This window comes from Hypanus sabinus, chromosome 4, assembly GCF_030144855.1.
Source record: "Hypanus sabinus isolate sHypSab1 chromosome 4, sHypSab1.hap1, whole genome shotgun sequence".
Classification (NCBI taxonomy): domain Eukaryota; kingdom Metazoa; phylum Chordata; class Chondrichthyes; order Myliobatiformes; family Dasyatidae; genus Hypanus; species Hypanus sabinus.
The window spans coordinates 116,354,327-116,371,010 of record NC_082709.1 but is presented as its reverse complement, the minus strand read 5'-3'; the positions used below and the strand labels follow the sequence as shown (position 1 = coordinate 116,371,010).

General features: G+C 36.4%; 1 protein-coding gene across 4 annotated transcripts in view; it reads right to left on the bottom strand.

Moving 5' to 3' along the window:
• Positions 1 to 16,684, bottom strand: part of scml2 (Scm polycomb group protein like 2) — a 136,663-nt gene that overhangs the window by 67,722 nt on the left and 52,257 nt on the right. For all 4 annotated transcript variants that reach the window (XM_059967974.1, XM_059967976.1, XM_059967977.1 and 1 more), the window contains exon 7: positions 5,190 to 5,433. In XM_059967974.1, coding sequence (XP_059823957.1) covers positions 5,190 to 5,433 — 244 coding nt within the window. The remainder of the gene's footprint in view (positions 1 to 5,189; positions 5,434 to 16,684) is intronic.

Genomic DNA, 16,684 nt, shown 5'->3' with positions numbered 1-16,684 from the left:
GTCCAGATAACACACACAAAATGCTGGAGGAACTCAGCAGGCCAGGTAGCATTTATGGAAAAAAGTACAGTCGACGTTTTGGGCCGAGACCCTTCGGCAGGACCCTTCGGAGACCCAGTCCAGATGAAGGATCTCGGCCTGAAGCTTTGACCACTCCTCTCCATAGATTATGTTCAACTTGCCAAATTCCTCCAGGAATTTGTGTGCTGTTCTTTTATTGATGAATCATAATAAAAAATGGAAAACATTGAAAAGCACAAAGGAAAATGTTTGATTGTCAAGACCAAGGAGGAATGGAATACCATCATTCACAGTACCTGCACTACATGCGCCTTTGTGGCTCAAATACCTCAACTGTCATTTGCGATGAGCAATAAATGGTGGCTTGACAGCAACCTCTTACTACATGAATGAACTTAAAAAATCTTCCATTAGCCACCAAGAGGGATGGGAGATTATTCACTGTAGAACCAAGAGGTTCAGGCAGAACACAGCAACTATACTTTTCCCAACAGAGTTTATTGTCTAACCCAAACAACCTCATGAACTAGATGCATTGCCTCTAAATAACTCAGCATGGAAAACTGAACAATACTGAGGGGAAAACAAAGTGTGCAAATATATTAATTTGTTGAATTTTTAAGTGATGTCACAAAGCCAATTTATTTTAGTTCACAAGTAGGACCTTGGTAAATAGTGCAAAATTTGAATTTGTAATATTTCACGGATTGTTTAATTTAATGATACATTGTCTTTTTCTGACTATTTTAAATTTCTGTTTAAATTGAGAAATACAATTATTCTGCAATTGACATGAGACAGCTAGTGACCAGAGTATTAAGTGGTATATAAAATAATATTTCACAATCAATATACCAAACACATTCATTACTGCTCCATTCAAATATCTACTTAAAAACACAGCGACAATAAGAAACTATTTTGCCATCCACCTTGACGAATAATTCACTGTTCTCACAATGAGCAACTATTTTAATTAAATAATAATTTTAACAATGAACATGAATAATTTTACTAAAATGTTAGAATGAATTAAACTTTAGCAAATGGTATGATCTTGTTTCAAAACAAAAAAATCAAATCTAAGAAAAGTTAATCTTTCAAATTTTTAATTAAGTTAAATTCTATCACAATAAGCTCAGGATTGGAAATGTTTGATATTAAAGTTATACTGCATCATGCATTTATAATTATTAATAGTACAAAATACAAAAAATATTCACCAACTGCATTAGAATATGTATCAATTTTTGATCACCAGTCCAGGATCTAAGCCTACTGCAACAACATTTATTGCACATTTGGATTTAAGCACTCTTATCAAACAAAAGCTACACAGGCAAACAACAAAGGTGAGACAGCTTTGTTCATTTAAAAGAATTAAAATCAGAAATATATATGCTTCAGTAACATTTACCGTGGTTTGATTTTAGGTGCATCTCCTATTGAGACCAACTCCTATGAGCTTAAAAATCCCACGTTTCCCTTCTAAATTTCCTCTGTCGACTGTACTTTTTTTGCCTACCAACCCATCCACAAAGCCCATACTGACTGAAGCTTGATTGCCAAATAGCACAGTGACGATATTTGCATTAGTTTGGGGATCTGGGGGATGTGGGGGGATGGTAGAAAAGTGCTGAATTTTAAACTAATCTGTATACCGTGTGCAGGCTAGAGACAGTGTTCATCAGTCACCTGCTCCCACTATCTTCACCCCTGATTTTGCAGAAGGCTAAAAGGTTAAAACGGGTCACAGATCCACAAAAGGCAGAAACTCAAATTGGTCATCTGCATTTGCAGACAACGGTTGCCATTCTAAAATGTATACTAAAACAAAACCAGAAACACTTGCGTCAAATTCTCATGCATTGGTAGCTTTACAGTCAGTAAAACAGGTTTTGACATTTACATAAATCTCTGATTATGTTACCAAATAGGGATACAGGCCACATTCATTTCACAGCTCTCTCATATAGAACACACTTATTATAGCAACTAAAAATTAAAACCCAATTATGCCTTTGCAAATCGTATAGAAATTAGATGTGGTCAAATAATTCATCAATAATTAATTTTCACCTTGTTTTTCAATTGATCATATTTTACAAGGCCACATGAATATTAAACAAAATGATCATAAATTATTTACCCAAAACAAATTTGCCACAATTAAGAGGAAGCTGTAAAGTGCAGTAGTTTACAGATTAGACTCTCAAGCCTTCACATTAAAGGAACATATTTGACAGTTACAGGGCTGAAAATTTGCATGTAACTATCTCCTAGGTAATTTGCAGCATGCAAGAATTCATATACATACATTAATTTGAATACTTCATCTATTCAAGGTTAAGCTTGCACATAGAGCTACTTCTAAGCGTCTTACCAAAACTTAAAATTTGAAATTGAAATTGAACTATCAATCTGCCATGTTTAACAAAAGATCAGCTACCTTTAAAAATATTAAATTGAATTCAAATTATAAATTCCAGGATTTATCAGTCAATATCATAGCAAAATAAATATTTTAACAACCTCGAATAAAGAAAGAAATTAATCTACAACACTGAGCATTACATATTATTGTTAGGTGTCTTGATATATATGATCAATAGGCAGGGTTTTAAAAAAAACATAAAACTGTTTTGTTGGAGTGACAGATCCAGACCTTTTCAGAAAATGTCACTCTACTGCCTGCCAGTTAGAGTTCAATTGCTCATTCCACACTCTGTGCCCATGTTGTTACTAGATTCCCATGAAAACAAAGAGCCTTTGTCTTATTGGCTGATATTTGAATGCAGTGCCTTCCCTCCCTTTCACATTCACAGTGCTTGTGTGCAACTATAGTGACTCCTGAGTGTCATTTCAATATGCAACTCAACTAAACATGGTCTGATCCTCATGAGTTCTACGAAATAAATGAAAGCTAATCAGAACCAACTAAGTGTCAAAACATTATGAATTAGAGCTTTCAATTTATTCAACCTTTTTAAACAACACTTGTGGATTTCCAAAACAAACAATATTTAAGAATTCTCTGACAATTAAATTTCTGAAACAAAGCAAATGACACTCAAGTTTTTTTAAAGCTAGATTTTAATAAAGGAAAATGAAACACAATCCAAATATTCTAACCATCTGATTTTACTTAAGATTTCATTTAATGTGCACTGTCATATGGGAAGTCTTAAAGTATCTTCAGTCTAAGCCAGGGGTGGATAAACTTTTTGACTTGTGGGCCACAAAGGGTTCTAAAATTTGACAGGGGGGCCGGACCAGGAGCAGATGGACGGAGTGTTTTGGTAATACACCTCATAAGAGAAAATAAAATATCATGGGATATGTAGAAAACATGTGCTTTAATTTCAATTGAAAATGAACAAATGCATTACAACAAAATATCTGTCTTTGAAGTCCCATGGTATTTAGCTATTTATTGAAATGACTTTTAAAACACTGAAAATTAAATGAATAAAATACAGCTTTTTTAAATAGTAAGTTATTATTTTAAAGCACTGAAAATTCTGTTATCCTTCAAGATATTATCATCATCACTCTCCTCCTGACTGTCTTTATTTCAAAAACGGTCGGAGATGCAGGTCTACTTGTCCTGCTCCTTCTTATTCAATTGTCCCCTGTGCCAAAACTCAACAACGACCAGCACAAAGACAGAACAGTGATAACGCGCTCCGCATACTGGCGAGCTATTTGATCTGGAGCACATTTTTTATTTTGAGAACGTACGTGCACCTGCACACTACTCATGTCCATCACTTAACAGAAATGACATGTAACATGTAAGGCTTATTGAAAAAAATATTTTCAAATGCATTTTTTACATAACACAATGAAGAAACCCATTTTTAATTTCAGTGGGAACAGTGTTGTTGGTCTCCCTTTTTAGCCAGCGCATTAAAGTCTGGATTTAGTTTTGTTGTGGCAATTCTCAGGATGGATCTGAGGTGTTGGGTCAGTTAACTTGGATCTGTGGCTGGCTTTGTTGATGTTCATGACGCTGAACGCCAGTTCACACAAATAGGTCGAGCTGAACAAAGAGTAAAGCGCAAATGTGGAGTAATACGCTGCACCTCAACAAAGGTCAATGTATATAGAGTGTGTCATCTATTGGGAAAACGCCAGAATTGCGGGGAAAAAACGTTAACAAGGTTTATTAATATAATTTCATCAAGTTCTGCGGGCCGGATTAAAAAGCTTAACGGGCCGCATATGGCCCGCGGGCCATAGTTTGCCCATGCCTGGTCTAAGCCATAGAGCAACTGAAATAACTGAAAACTCAGTCATTGATTTAATTAGCTAGTATAACATATACACGAATACATACACCTTACAAGTTAAGCTTAGCTCTCAAATCACAATAATTCCCATCTAACACAGAACCGTTAACTCCAAACCCTTCCCCCCCCCCCCCCCCCCTATTTTTGTTATTCTCTCCTTCTGATCCAACTGGCCCCATCACCCTTAGGCATTCTCCTCTCCCACCCTTTCTCTCTTCCTCATCCTTTGCCTATCACTCAAACACTTCTCCCAACAGTTTCCCAAATCTCCATCCTTGAATTCCATGCTTCACCATCTACTCTGAAACTGTCCGGGAATTGATATCAGTATAAAAATCACCTGAAGATGTTATTATTTCAAACTTTTATCAAAGAATGACACCATGTCAACTTCCAGTTTTGGATAATCAATAGTTAAACATCTTACACTTTCCTGATTATTTATCAGAATTCATTACAACATTCAATGTTTATCATCAACTCCTCAAGGCAAATTAAGAGTAACCAGTAAATACAGAAATTTTTTTACTGGCTCCCATATCTGAAATTTTCAAGAAGCTGGTCTACAGCTAAATAACAATAAATTAAAAGTCTAAATTAAACTAAAACCAGCTTGCATTTCTATAGCAAACCTAATGGCTTCAAGATTTGCTACTGAGTTATAATCATTGCTGTAATGTCAGAGAAGGTGACAAGGCAATTTACTTGACATCGTAATAAGAATTAAGAATAATCTTGTGAGATTTTGGTTGAAGTATGTAAATTGGCCAGGTGACCAACTAATAATTCTACAATTAAGCAAATCTCTGTTCAACATACCAAAATGTATCTTCCTCACAAAACTTTAAAACAAACAATATTCAGTTTAAAACTTACCCCTATTACCAGGTGGCTGGAGACTATCTCCTGTCATAGCACACCATCCCACTGGAAAAATATCACGAGAGTCATATTTGCACCAGTAGTCGAAAGCACCTCTCCAACCATCAAATGTTATAAAAATGTCATCTCCTTTCACTTCACTGATAGTTGCTGGACAAATCAGATGAGGATTTTTCCGGTCCACGGCTTCCAGTTTCATACCAACTTTGAAATGATTATGCTGTGGACTGGGAGGTTCCTCCAAGAGAAGAGAAGTATAATTTTTAAGTGTATGCATTCATTTAAAATTTATTAAAACTTTAACTAAACATTAACTTAAGTGTAAAAGTAAGTAATAGAGGCTTGGCATCATTCTTCAGTGTTTTTAAATGCAAAATTAAACATTTCTTCAATCAAGTATGATTGCAGTAACAAGGTTAAAACTTAAATGGTGTCCTTTGTTGAAAGGAACATGAAAAACAAAAGAGGAACAAGAAAGTACTAAGGTTCAAGAGCAGATTCACTAATTGAGCAATTTTTGTCCAACAGATTCATAAATATAACATTCCATACCTGTCCACAAAAAATATAATCCTACAAATCCATGTAAGCATACCCAGCTCTATCTCAACACTGCCTTTTTCATCTTCTTTATTCCCTCTAAAATGCCAGGCAATTAATTTTAATTGCAGTAACAGATAAGCAGAAGTTTCCTGCAACTAAAGAGCCACTATCATCTTTGACATAAAATGCAATTTTATCCATATCCCTGACAATAATTTAAATGAGTTGAATTATTCATAATTTTATCATACCTAACTGAAGTTGAACATCTACATATGCATCACATCACTAAGACCAACTACTTCCAATTCTATAACATTATTCAAATTCAACCCAATCTCAGTTTATCAATTGTTGAAGTCCTCATCCATGCCAGAGTTACTGCACCACAACTATTCCAATGCACATATGTTAGTCTCCTTGTTTAATCATGATGAAGCAGGGTAGTTTGGGATAGGTTCTAAACATCTTTGTTGCTTGCAACCTATCTCATGTTAAATTTTGCTTAACTATTGTTACGATTGTGCAAAGTTGCCCCCTCCTTTTTGAGAATCGCAGGATCGCTATTACTTTGAGTCTGAGACCCAGGAAATGAGAGAGATACACATCATGTCAATAATGAGGGAGAGGGGGAGGAGAGAGAGGGAGAGGGAGAGGGAGAGGGAGAGGGGGGGGAGAGAGAGAGAGAGAGAGAGAGGGAGGGGGGAGAGAGAGAGAGAGAGGGAGAGGAGGGGAGAGAGAGAGAGAGGGAGAGGGGGGGAGGAGAGAGAGGGGGGGAGGAGAGAGAGAGAGGGGGGAGGAGAGAGAGAGAGAGGGGAGGAGAGAGAGAGAGGGGGAGGAGAGAGAGGGGGAGGAGGGAGAGAGGGAGGAGAGAGGGAGAGAGGGAGGAGAGAGGGAGAGAGGGAGGAGAGAGGGAGGAGAGAGGGAGAGAGGGAGGAGAGAGGGAGAGAGGGAGGAGAGAGGGAGAGAGGGAGGAGAGAGGGAGAGAGGGAGGAGAGAGGGAGAGGGAGGAGAGAGGGAGAGGGAGGAGAGAGGGAGGAGAGAGGGAGGAGAGAGGGAGAGAGGGAGGAGAGAGGGAGAGAGGGAGAGAGGGAGAGAGGGAGAGAGGGAGAGAGGGAGAGGGAGAGCGAGAGCGAGAGAGAGAGAGAGAGAGAGAGAGCGAGAGAGAGAGAGAGAGAGAGACAGACGCAGAATACACAACAGGATGGAATGTCTCCTGACACAAGCGAAACGGAACCATGGATTACTGCTAGTGTCTCTTGGAGAAGGAATTGTGTATTGAGTACTGTACTATTTTTTTTAAACTTTTTTTTATTGCATTTTTAAATGATTACAAAGTATGAAAAAAACAATGTATATAACCCATACCCCCTCCCCTTAATCCCTCCCCCCTAACTACCCTATAGAAAAAAAAAGAAAGAAAGAAAGAAAGAAAGAAAGAATGCCTGGTTGTTGGAAGATCTCCACATGCTCCATGGAATTCGTAATAACTTTAATATGTATATTTATTTCTTTCCCCTAATAACCAATTGTTTCATCTTCAGAGCATCTATATATTTAATCCTGTCTTTTGTAAATAAGGGCTCCAAATTTTCAAAAATGTTTCATATTTATCTCTTAAATTATAAGTAATTTTTTCTAATGGAATACAACCATAGATTTCTTTCTTCCAAGAATCTATACTTAAATGTGTATCCGATTTCCAAGTAACTGCAATAGCTTTTTTGGCTACTGCCAGTGCAATTTTTATAAATTCTTTCTGATACTTATTTAGTTTGAGTTTCGGTTTTATCCCTTCAATATCACCTAGTAAAAATAATATTGGATTATGAGGAAATTGTGTTCCTGTAATTTGTTCCAGTAAAAGTCTTAAATTTGTCCAAAAAGGTTGAATTTTAGAGCAAGACCATGTCGAATGTAAAAAAGTACCAGTTTCCTGGTTACATCGGAAACACTGATCCGATAAATTTGGATTAAATTTTTTTATTTTTTGTGGTGTAATATATAATTGATGTAGAAAATTATACTGCACTAATCTTAACCGAACATTTATTGTATTTGTCATACTATCAAGACATAGTCTTGACCAATTTGTTTCTTCAATTTTAATATTCAAATCACTTTCCCATTTTTGTCTTGACTTATGGACTCCTTGCTTAATTACCTGTCTTTGAATCAAATTATACATGCAAGATATAAATTTTTTGATATTTCCTTTTTGAATTAAAATTTCTATTTCATTAGATTTCGGCAATAACATTGTTTGACCTAATTTTTCTCTTAAATAAGCCCTTAATTGAAAGTAACAAAATAAAGTGTTGTTTGATATTTTATATTTATTCTTTAATTGATCAAATGACATTAATATACCTCCTTCAAAACAATTCCCTATATATCTAATCCCATTTTGAATCCAATTATATAAAAGTTGATTGTCCATTGTGAAAGGAATAAGTCTATTTTGAATTAAAGATCTCTTTGCTAATAAAGATTTTTTTATCTCATCATCAACATTTATCTTATTCCATAAATCAATCAAATGTTTTAATATAGGAGATTCTTTCTTTTCCCGTATCCATTTAGATTCCCATTTGTATATAAAATCTTCTGGTACATTTTCTCCTATTTTATCTAATTCTATTCTAATCCATGCCGGTTTATCTTTCTCGAAAAAAGATGCAATAAATCTAAGTTGATTTGCTTTATAATAATTCTTAAAATTTGGAAGTTGTAATCCTCCTAGATCAAATTTCCATGTCAATTTTTCCAACGATATTCTGGACATCTTAGCTTTCCAGAGGAATTTCCTCAGATATTTGTTTAACTCTTGAAAAAACTTCTGGGGTAATTGTATTGGTAATGATTGAAATAAATATTGTAATCTAGGGAATATATTCATTTTTATAGTATTTACTCTACCTACTAATGTTATTGGTAATGCCATCCATTTTTCAAGATCTTCCTGAATTTTTTTCAAAAGTGGTAAGTAATTTAATTTGTATAAGTTTTTTATATCATTATCAACTCTTATACCTAAATATTTTATACCATTTGCTGGCCATCTAAATTGAGTTATTAATCGACATTGATTATAATCTCCTTTAGTAAGAGGTAAAATTTCACTTTTATCCCAATTTATTTTATAACCCGATATTTTCCCATATTCTTCTAGTCTATAAGATAATTTGCGTAGTGAATGTAATGGATCTGTTAAATAAATTAGAACATCATCAGCAAATAAGTTAATCTTGTATTCTTCCTGATTAACTCTGAAACCCTTAATATCTGGGTCCATTCTGATTAATTCAGCTAGTGGTTCTATTGCCAACACAAACAAAGCAGGTGATAGTGGGCAACCTTGCCGAGTTGATCTTGTTAACTGAAATGATGTTGAAATTTGACCATTTGTCACTACTTTAGCTTTGGGATTAGTATTTAAGGTTTTAATCCATTTTATAAATGATGTTCCTAGTCCATATTTTTCCAATACCTTAAATAAAAAATCCCATTCCAATCTATCAAATGCTTTTCCTGCATCTAAAGCAACCGCCACACTCATTTCCTCCCTCTTTTGTGCTAAATGGATTATACTAAATAACCGAGTTACATTATCTGCCGATTGTCTATTTTTGATAAATCCTGTTTGATCCATATGCACTAATTTTGGTAAGCATTTAGATAATCTATTAGATAAGATTTTTGCTATTATTTTATAATCGGTGTTTAATAAAGAAATAGGTCTGTATGATGCTGGTTTTAAAAGGTCTCTGTCTTTTTTTGGCAATACTATTAAAATAGCTGTTGAAAAAGATTCTGGAAGTTTATGCGTCCTTTCCGCCTGATATATTAACTCCATAAAAGGAGGAATTAATAAATCTTTAAACTTTTTATAAAATTCAGGTGGAAAACCATCTTCTCCTGGAGATTTATTACTTTGAAGTGATCCCAAAGCTTCTTCAACTTCTTTCAATGTAAAAGACATACTTAATCCCTTCTGTTCTTCTGTATTTAATTTTGGAAGAGTTATTTGTGATAAAAATTCTTCTATCTTAACGTCATCATTCTTTGATTCTGATTTATACAACTCAGAATAAAAATTCTTAAAAGCCTCATTAATTTCTAGAGGTTTATAAGTAATTTCATTCACTTTTGTTCGAATTGCATTTATTGTTTTAGAAATCTGATCTGTTTTTAACTGCCATGCAAGAACTTTATGTGATCTTTCACCTAATTCATAATATCTCTGTTTGGTTCTCATAATTGCTTTTTCTGTTCGATATGTCTGGAGTGTATTATATTTTAACTTCTTATTAATAAGTTGTCTTCGTTTTTCTTCTGTCATATTTCTTTGAGATTCTTTTTCTAATTTTATAATCTCTTTTTCCAATTGATCTATTTCTAACATATATTCCTTCTTAATTTTAGAAGTATAACTTATTATCTGACCTCTCAAATATGCTTTCATTGCTTCCCACAATATAAATTTATCATCAACTGAATGTAAATTTGTATCTAAAAAGAACTGAATCTGCTTTTTCATAAAATCACAAAAATCTTGACGTTTTAGTAAAATTGAATTAAATCTCCATCTATAAATTGATTCCTCTTTATCTATCATTATCATTGTCATTATTAAAGGAGAGTGATCAGACAATATTCTTGCTTTATATTCCATGTTTTTCACTCTATCTTGAATATTTGTTGATAATAGGAAAAAATCTATCCTTGAATATGTTTTATGTCTATTTGAATAGAATGAATAATCCCTTTCTTTTGGATTGATTCTTCTCCATATATCAATCAAATTTAAATCTTTCATCAATGATAGAGTTAATTTTGCTACTTTTGATTTTGTAATAACCTTTGTTGATCTATCTAAAACTGGATCTAAACAAAAATTAAAATCTCCACCTATTAATATTTTATCATGTGCATTAGCCAAATTCAAAAAGCTCTCCTGTATAAATTTTACATCATTTTCATTTGGTGCATAAATATTCATAAGAGTCCATAGTTCTGAAAAAATTTGACAATGTATAATTAAATATCTTCCTGCCGAATCAATTAATACATTTTGTATTTTAATTGGTAAAGTTTTATTAACCAAAATTGCAACTCCTCTTGCCTTTGAGTTAAATGAAGCTGCAATAACATTTCCAACCCAGTCTCTTTTTAATTTCTGATGTTCTATATCCGTTAAATGAGTTTCTTGTAAGAAAGCTATATCTATTTTCATTTTTTTAATGTATGTTAAAATTCTTTTTCTTTTTATTGGTCTATTAAGCCCATTAACATTAAAACTTAAAAAATTCAATAAATTAGTCATTATTTTTATTTATGTTACTCCAATCTATAATAATACCTAATCTTTCAACTTTCATTATATCCTGGGAAATCTTTTTAGAAGTCTCCATATTGCTATGTGTGTCCCCACCAATCATCCAGGCAAAAGAATAGAAGAAAAATAGAAAATAAAGAAAAAAACAAAATACCCCCCTACTAATGTTGTGAAAGAAAAGAAACACAACATTACCCCCCTCTATTGTACGGGTCATGGCAATCGCCATGATTACACACGTGAATCCCGTAGTAACCGATTCAAAGCTCCCCAGCCCCCCCGCAACATGAAAAATATATATATAAAAAAAACATACTATTCTCAATTAATATTTCTAAAATATTACTTTTCTCCCTTATATCGTCCTTAAATGTCCATCAGTTCCATTTGCTTTCTCTGTCTTCGTCTTTAACCATTACATTTAGAAATCTCTGCTTTTAATTAACGAAGAGATGAAAGTTTTTGTGCAAACACCTCCGCATCTTGATAATCAGAAAAAAATCTTTTTTCTTCCTCCAAAAAAATTATCAGTGTTGCTGGGTGACGCATTGAAAACTTATAACCTTTTTCCCACAAAACCTTTTTAACTGGGTTAAATTCTTTCTTTCTCTTCAAAAGGTTATAACTTATATCAGGATAAAAAAGAACTGGTTTCTCAGCTATCATCAACGGACCTTTTCTTCTTTTAGCACCCTGGGCAGCCGCCCTCAAAATCTTTTCTTTATCCTGGTATCTTAAACATCTTATCAAAATTGATCGCGGATTTTGATCATCTTGAGATCTTGGTCTTACGGCTCTGTGCACCCTTTCAATCTAAATTAAAGTTTCTTCTCCCATTTCCAATTTTTCAGGAATCCATTTTTGAAAAAAATTTATTGGGTCTTCTCCTTCGGTACCTTCTTTAAGTCCAACAATTTTAATATTGTTGCGTCTACTAAAATTTTCAAGTTTATCAATTTTTCCCACGAGTTGTTTTCTTTCTGATGTCCAGGCATCATTATCATCTTCCATCCTCTTCATTCTTCCCTCCATTTCTTCCATTTTGACGTCCAAATCTATAATTTTCTTTTCCATTTTTTCCTGTTTCTTTGTCATTTTATCAAACATAGCCTCCATATTTGTTATTTTTTCTGTAATTACTTTTTGGTTACTTTTAATTACTTTTTCTAATTTTAGTAATCTATGCATTATTTGCCTCAAAGTCTTTTTTGTATTTTCAGAGGAACTTTCATCTTCTCGATCTTCGTCTGATTTTTCCAGAGAATCCGGCTCTCTCTCAGACTCACTTTCACTGTCGGTTTCAGTCGTTGCTGGGATTTGTAGTTCTGGTTGCTCTCTTTTGCGCATGCTCGTTCCTTTACGCTTGCGCAGTTCTCGTTGATCTTTCCCTTTAGAAATGGCTGATGCTGCCGCAGTCTCCTTTTCTGTTTCACCGGTGGTGTGTTGTACCTGAGTCCGCGGTTCTTCGGTAGAAGTAGGCCTTGATTCTGTTCCAACTTGAGCGGTCTTCGCGGTAGCAGTTTTCTTCGTCCTCTGTTTATGAGGCATAGCTTAAAACAATCCGGAGTAGTTTATAAGTAACCTTAAAAAAGTATTAATTAACTTTTCTTCACTTAAACATTAATTTATTAACTTTTTTATGGGAGGGCTGGGTTCCAGCGTCTCGATCCTACGTCATCACGTGACGTCCCCGAGTACTGTACTATTCATTGAAACCCCTCGGGGGACAACCAGAGTGGTCTGGTTGAGGGATTGCATCATCCCAACCTGATTGACATCTGAGACCCCGTGAGTGATAAAAGACGAGTCTGGGGAACACCCCTTAGACACACCAGGAGAAACACTAGAAATCCAGTGACAGCGTTTTATAGCGAAGCCGGTGGGAGCTCATGTGTGTCCTCCCTTGCCTGGGTGGTGGGCTCATCACGGAAGAACGGTTTAGCTAAAGGAGAGGTCACACTTGAACGGCCACAACAACGAGACACCAACGGATCAAAATCATAAAGGAAGGTTGGCAAAACACTTAGCGGTAACTGTTCCCATTATTCTATCTCTCTCTCTCTCTCCAACAATTGCAACACAGCGACAAACAAACGATGGCAGCCTGTATGAACTGAAATGAACTTTAGATTTCCATCGGACAATTCATTATCCCCTAGACAACGACAGAGCTTGTTTCTTATTGATTATTATTATACCCGCACTTTTAGATTTAGTATTGACGACATATATTATCTGTATATTTGCATTGATATTATTTTTGTGTATTTTTGCTAATAAATACTGTTAAAAATAGTATCACCAGACTCCAACGGACGTCTCTATCTTTGCTGGTAAGTAACCCAGTTACGGGGTTCTTAACAACTTGGGGCCTCGTCTAGAGATTTGATACCAAATTGGAGGGCCAGTAAATCGGGCTTTTAAGTCCAGACTTGGATCTGGTTGCGCGGGTAACCAGACGGGAAACCAGCAAAGATGGACGTAGACAAATTTATAAAAAACCCAACTCCGGAGGCACTAGAGGCTGCCACAAAGTTGGACTTGATAAATACTGCGAAAGGACTAAATCTTGCAGAGGTGAGGTTGTCAATGAAAAAGCGGGAGATGCGGAGGATCGTAACTCAGCATTATATTGAGAAGGATGTGTTTTCGGCTGAGGTAGTGGAACAGATCCCTGAAAAGGTACCAGCTAGTGGGAAGGTTCAGTTAGAGTTGGAAAAATTAAGGTTGGAGCATGAAATTAAGTTAAAACAGCTGAAAAGAAGGAAAGAGCAGAAAAGCAGAGGGAGTATGAGCTCCAGCTAAAGGAGTTAGAGGTGAAAAGGAAGAAGGAAAGAGCTGAAAAGGAGAAGGAAAGAGCCGAAAAGGAGAAGGAAAGAGCTGAAAAGGAAAAGGGAAGAGCTGAAAAGCAGAGGGAGTATGAGGAGAAGGAGAAACAGAGGAAACATGAGCTGGACATGGAGAAGTTCAGGCAAGAGCGAAGAGCTCAAGGGCCAGACCAAGAGGAGAGGTTTAATGTTAGTAGGGAGTTTAGGTTAGTACCTCTGTTCGAGGAGACGGAAGTTGGTAGTTATTTCTTGCATTTTGAAAAGGTGGCAGTGAGTCAGAAGTGGCCCAGAGATCAGTGGGTGGCGTTGTTACAAAGTGTGTTAAAAGGGAAGGCACAACGAGCATATGCAGCGTTGTCTGTGGACGAGGAGGAGTATGAGAATTACGAGGAAGTAAAGCAGGCCATTCTTCGGGCATACGAATTGGTACCTGAGGCCTATAGACAGAAGTTCAGAAATTTAAAGGAAGTGTGGACTCAGACATATGCAGAGTTTGCCTATGAGAAGGGTGTGCTCTTGGATCATTGGTGTGCAGCAGAAATGGTGGAAGAAGATTATCGGCGTTTAAGGGAGTTAGTTCTGATTGAGGAATTTAAAGGTTGTGTTTCGGATGATATCCGGATGTATTTGAACGAGAAGCCAAATAAGTCCATATCCAAATTTGCCAGGTTTGCAGATGAATATGCCCTAAACCACAAGACAAAGTTTTCCTCGAATAAGAGTTACCAGAAAGACCGTAGGAACTGTACAGAAAGCCCACCGGCTGAGGCAGAGGTAAAAATGAGGAGGAAGAAAGGCAAGATGGCAGGAGGGGTCCTGGCTTGACCTGTTTTAATTGTGGAAAGGTGGGTCATATTGCATCTAAGTGCTTTGCTCTGAGGAAGGAGACAGGAAAAGGGAAAGCAGCAGTCCCTACAGGGTGTATTGTGTTGATCAGTAAATTGACAAGAAAGCCCCAGGTAGATAGAATACGAGAGGAGCGTGAGAAATTTATTTCATAAGGGACCGTGTCTGTGAAAGAGGGAGATACACGAGTTCCAGTGCAGATCTGGAGAGATACTGGAGCTGAGCAGTCATTGATTCTCAGTAAGGTACTAGATTTTGGTCCCGAGACTGGAGAGGTAGCTTTGAGAGGCATAGGAAAAGGGACTGAAGCTATGCCTTTGCATAGGATCATTATAAATTGTGAGCTGGTATCTGGACCAGTTGAAATAGGGGTGTGATCAGAATTTCCGAGAACTGACGTGGACGTCCTTCTGGGTAACGATTTAGCCGGTGGTGAGGTCTGCTCAGCAATGGAGCTGACGAGCAAGCCTGTAAGTGTTGAGGACCCGCCCCTAGATTCCAAGATTTATCCCGCATGCGCCATCACTCGCAGCATGTCGAGAAAGACAGCTGAGAAAGAGACCAGTTTAAATCAGGCCAGTATCAATTTGGCTGAGACGTTTTTACCGACCCTGTACCAAGAAGGGTTAGAGGGTGGTAAAACGGAGAATAGGGAGGTGAAAGAGAGTAAAGGAGAGGAGGTAGACCTACCCTTAGTCAGGAGGATATTTATAGAGGCACGGAGTAAAAATGAGAAACAGATAAGACTGTTAGAAGGTCCAGGGTTGGACATGGATGATCTGTCTGGCCTGACAGAACTGTTTGAAGAAGTTGAAAATTTTAAATGTGTTCCTGATAATAAAGGCAATCCTAGATGAAAAGGATGCCGTTACGTTGAAGGATGAGGTTATGCTGGGTTGGCAAATGAGGTTGTTTCAGCCTGCAGGGTTGAGTTTACTCCAGAAGGGAGTTGCCCAGAGAGTAACTGGGAGGATCAGGGGAACTTAGAATTTGAAAAGGGGACCGGTATTGAAAGCCTGGAAGAGGCAGATGTCCCGTTTGAGTGTGTTCAAGATGTGGATGCACGTGGTACTGAACCTAGTAATGGAACTCAGGAAAAGTCTGAAGTATCTGATTCAGTTAAAAAGGAATGCAGTCCTTGTGGGTCAGATGGACTTGGTTCAGTGAAGAAAGGATTAACCTTGGTAATAGTGGGAAGTGAGAATTCCCAGTTGTTTGTGTTCGAAGGTGTGTTAAAAGTCAGTGAGGAGATAAAAGGTGGTGATGTGGATATTATTATTGAAGGAGAAGGGAAAAGTGTAGTTCCTAAGTTGAATGAAGAAAATTTAAAGTCTGGATTGGTGTCAGAAGCAGTAACCAGGCTGAAGAAACAATGGCTTGTTACCACGGTGCCTGCGAATCAATTACAGTTTGATTTGGAATGTAAAGGTGCCCCACGTGCTAATGTTATTCAAGGGTGTGCTGTGAAGAGGCAGAATTTGAAATGTTGTTTGGACAAAGTGGGATTGCTTGCAGATATTAAACTGAAAACTAATAGAATGAAGGGTGCTGAAGATAAAACTAATGACTTGCTTAAAAATAACGAATTGTGTGAAAGTTCAGAAAATGGGCTAAGTTTGGAAAACATTGTTGATAAAATAACTCCTATGAAAGGAGCATGCAAAAGCTTATTCTACACTGGTAAGCAAGCGAACCACGTGGGAACTGGAAAAGGGGCAAGGGTTAACGGGATGCCACTTTAAATAACAGGATCCGGTTTTAAGGGATTTCGACAAAGCAGGTAAATAATAAAGACAACACCATGGAAGATTGACTGTTAAGTTTGAAAGTAAAATAAAGATTAGTATTTGCATAAACTTTCGTAATATACCCGTAAGATCACAACTCTTTAGTTTTGTTTTGCTGAAGAAAAGGAATAAACATAGGTGGTTATT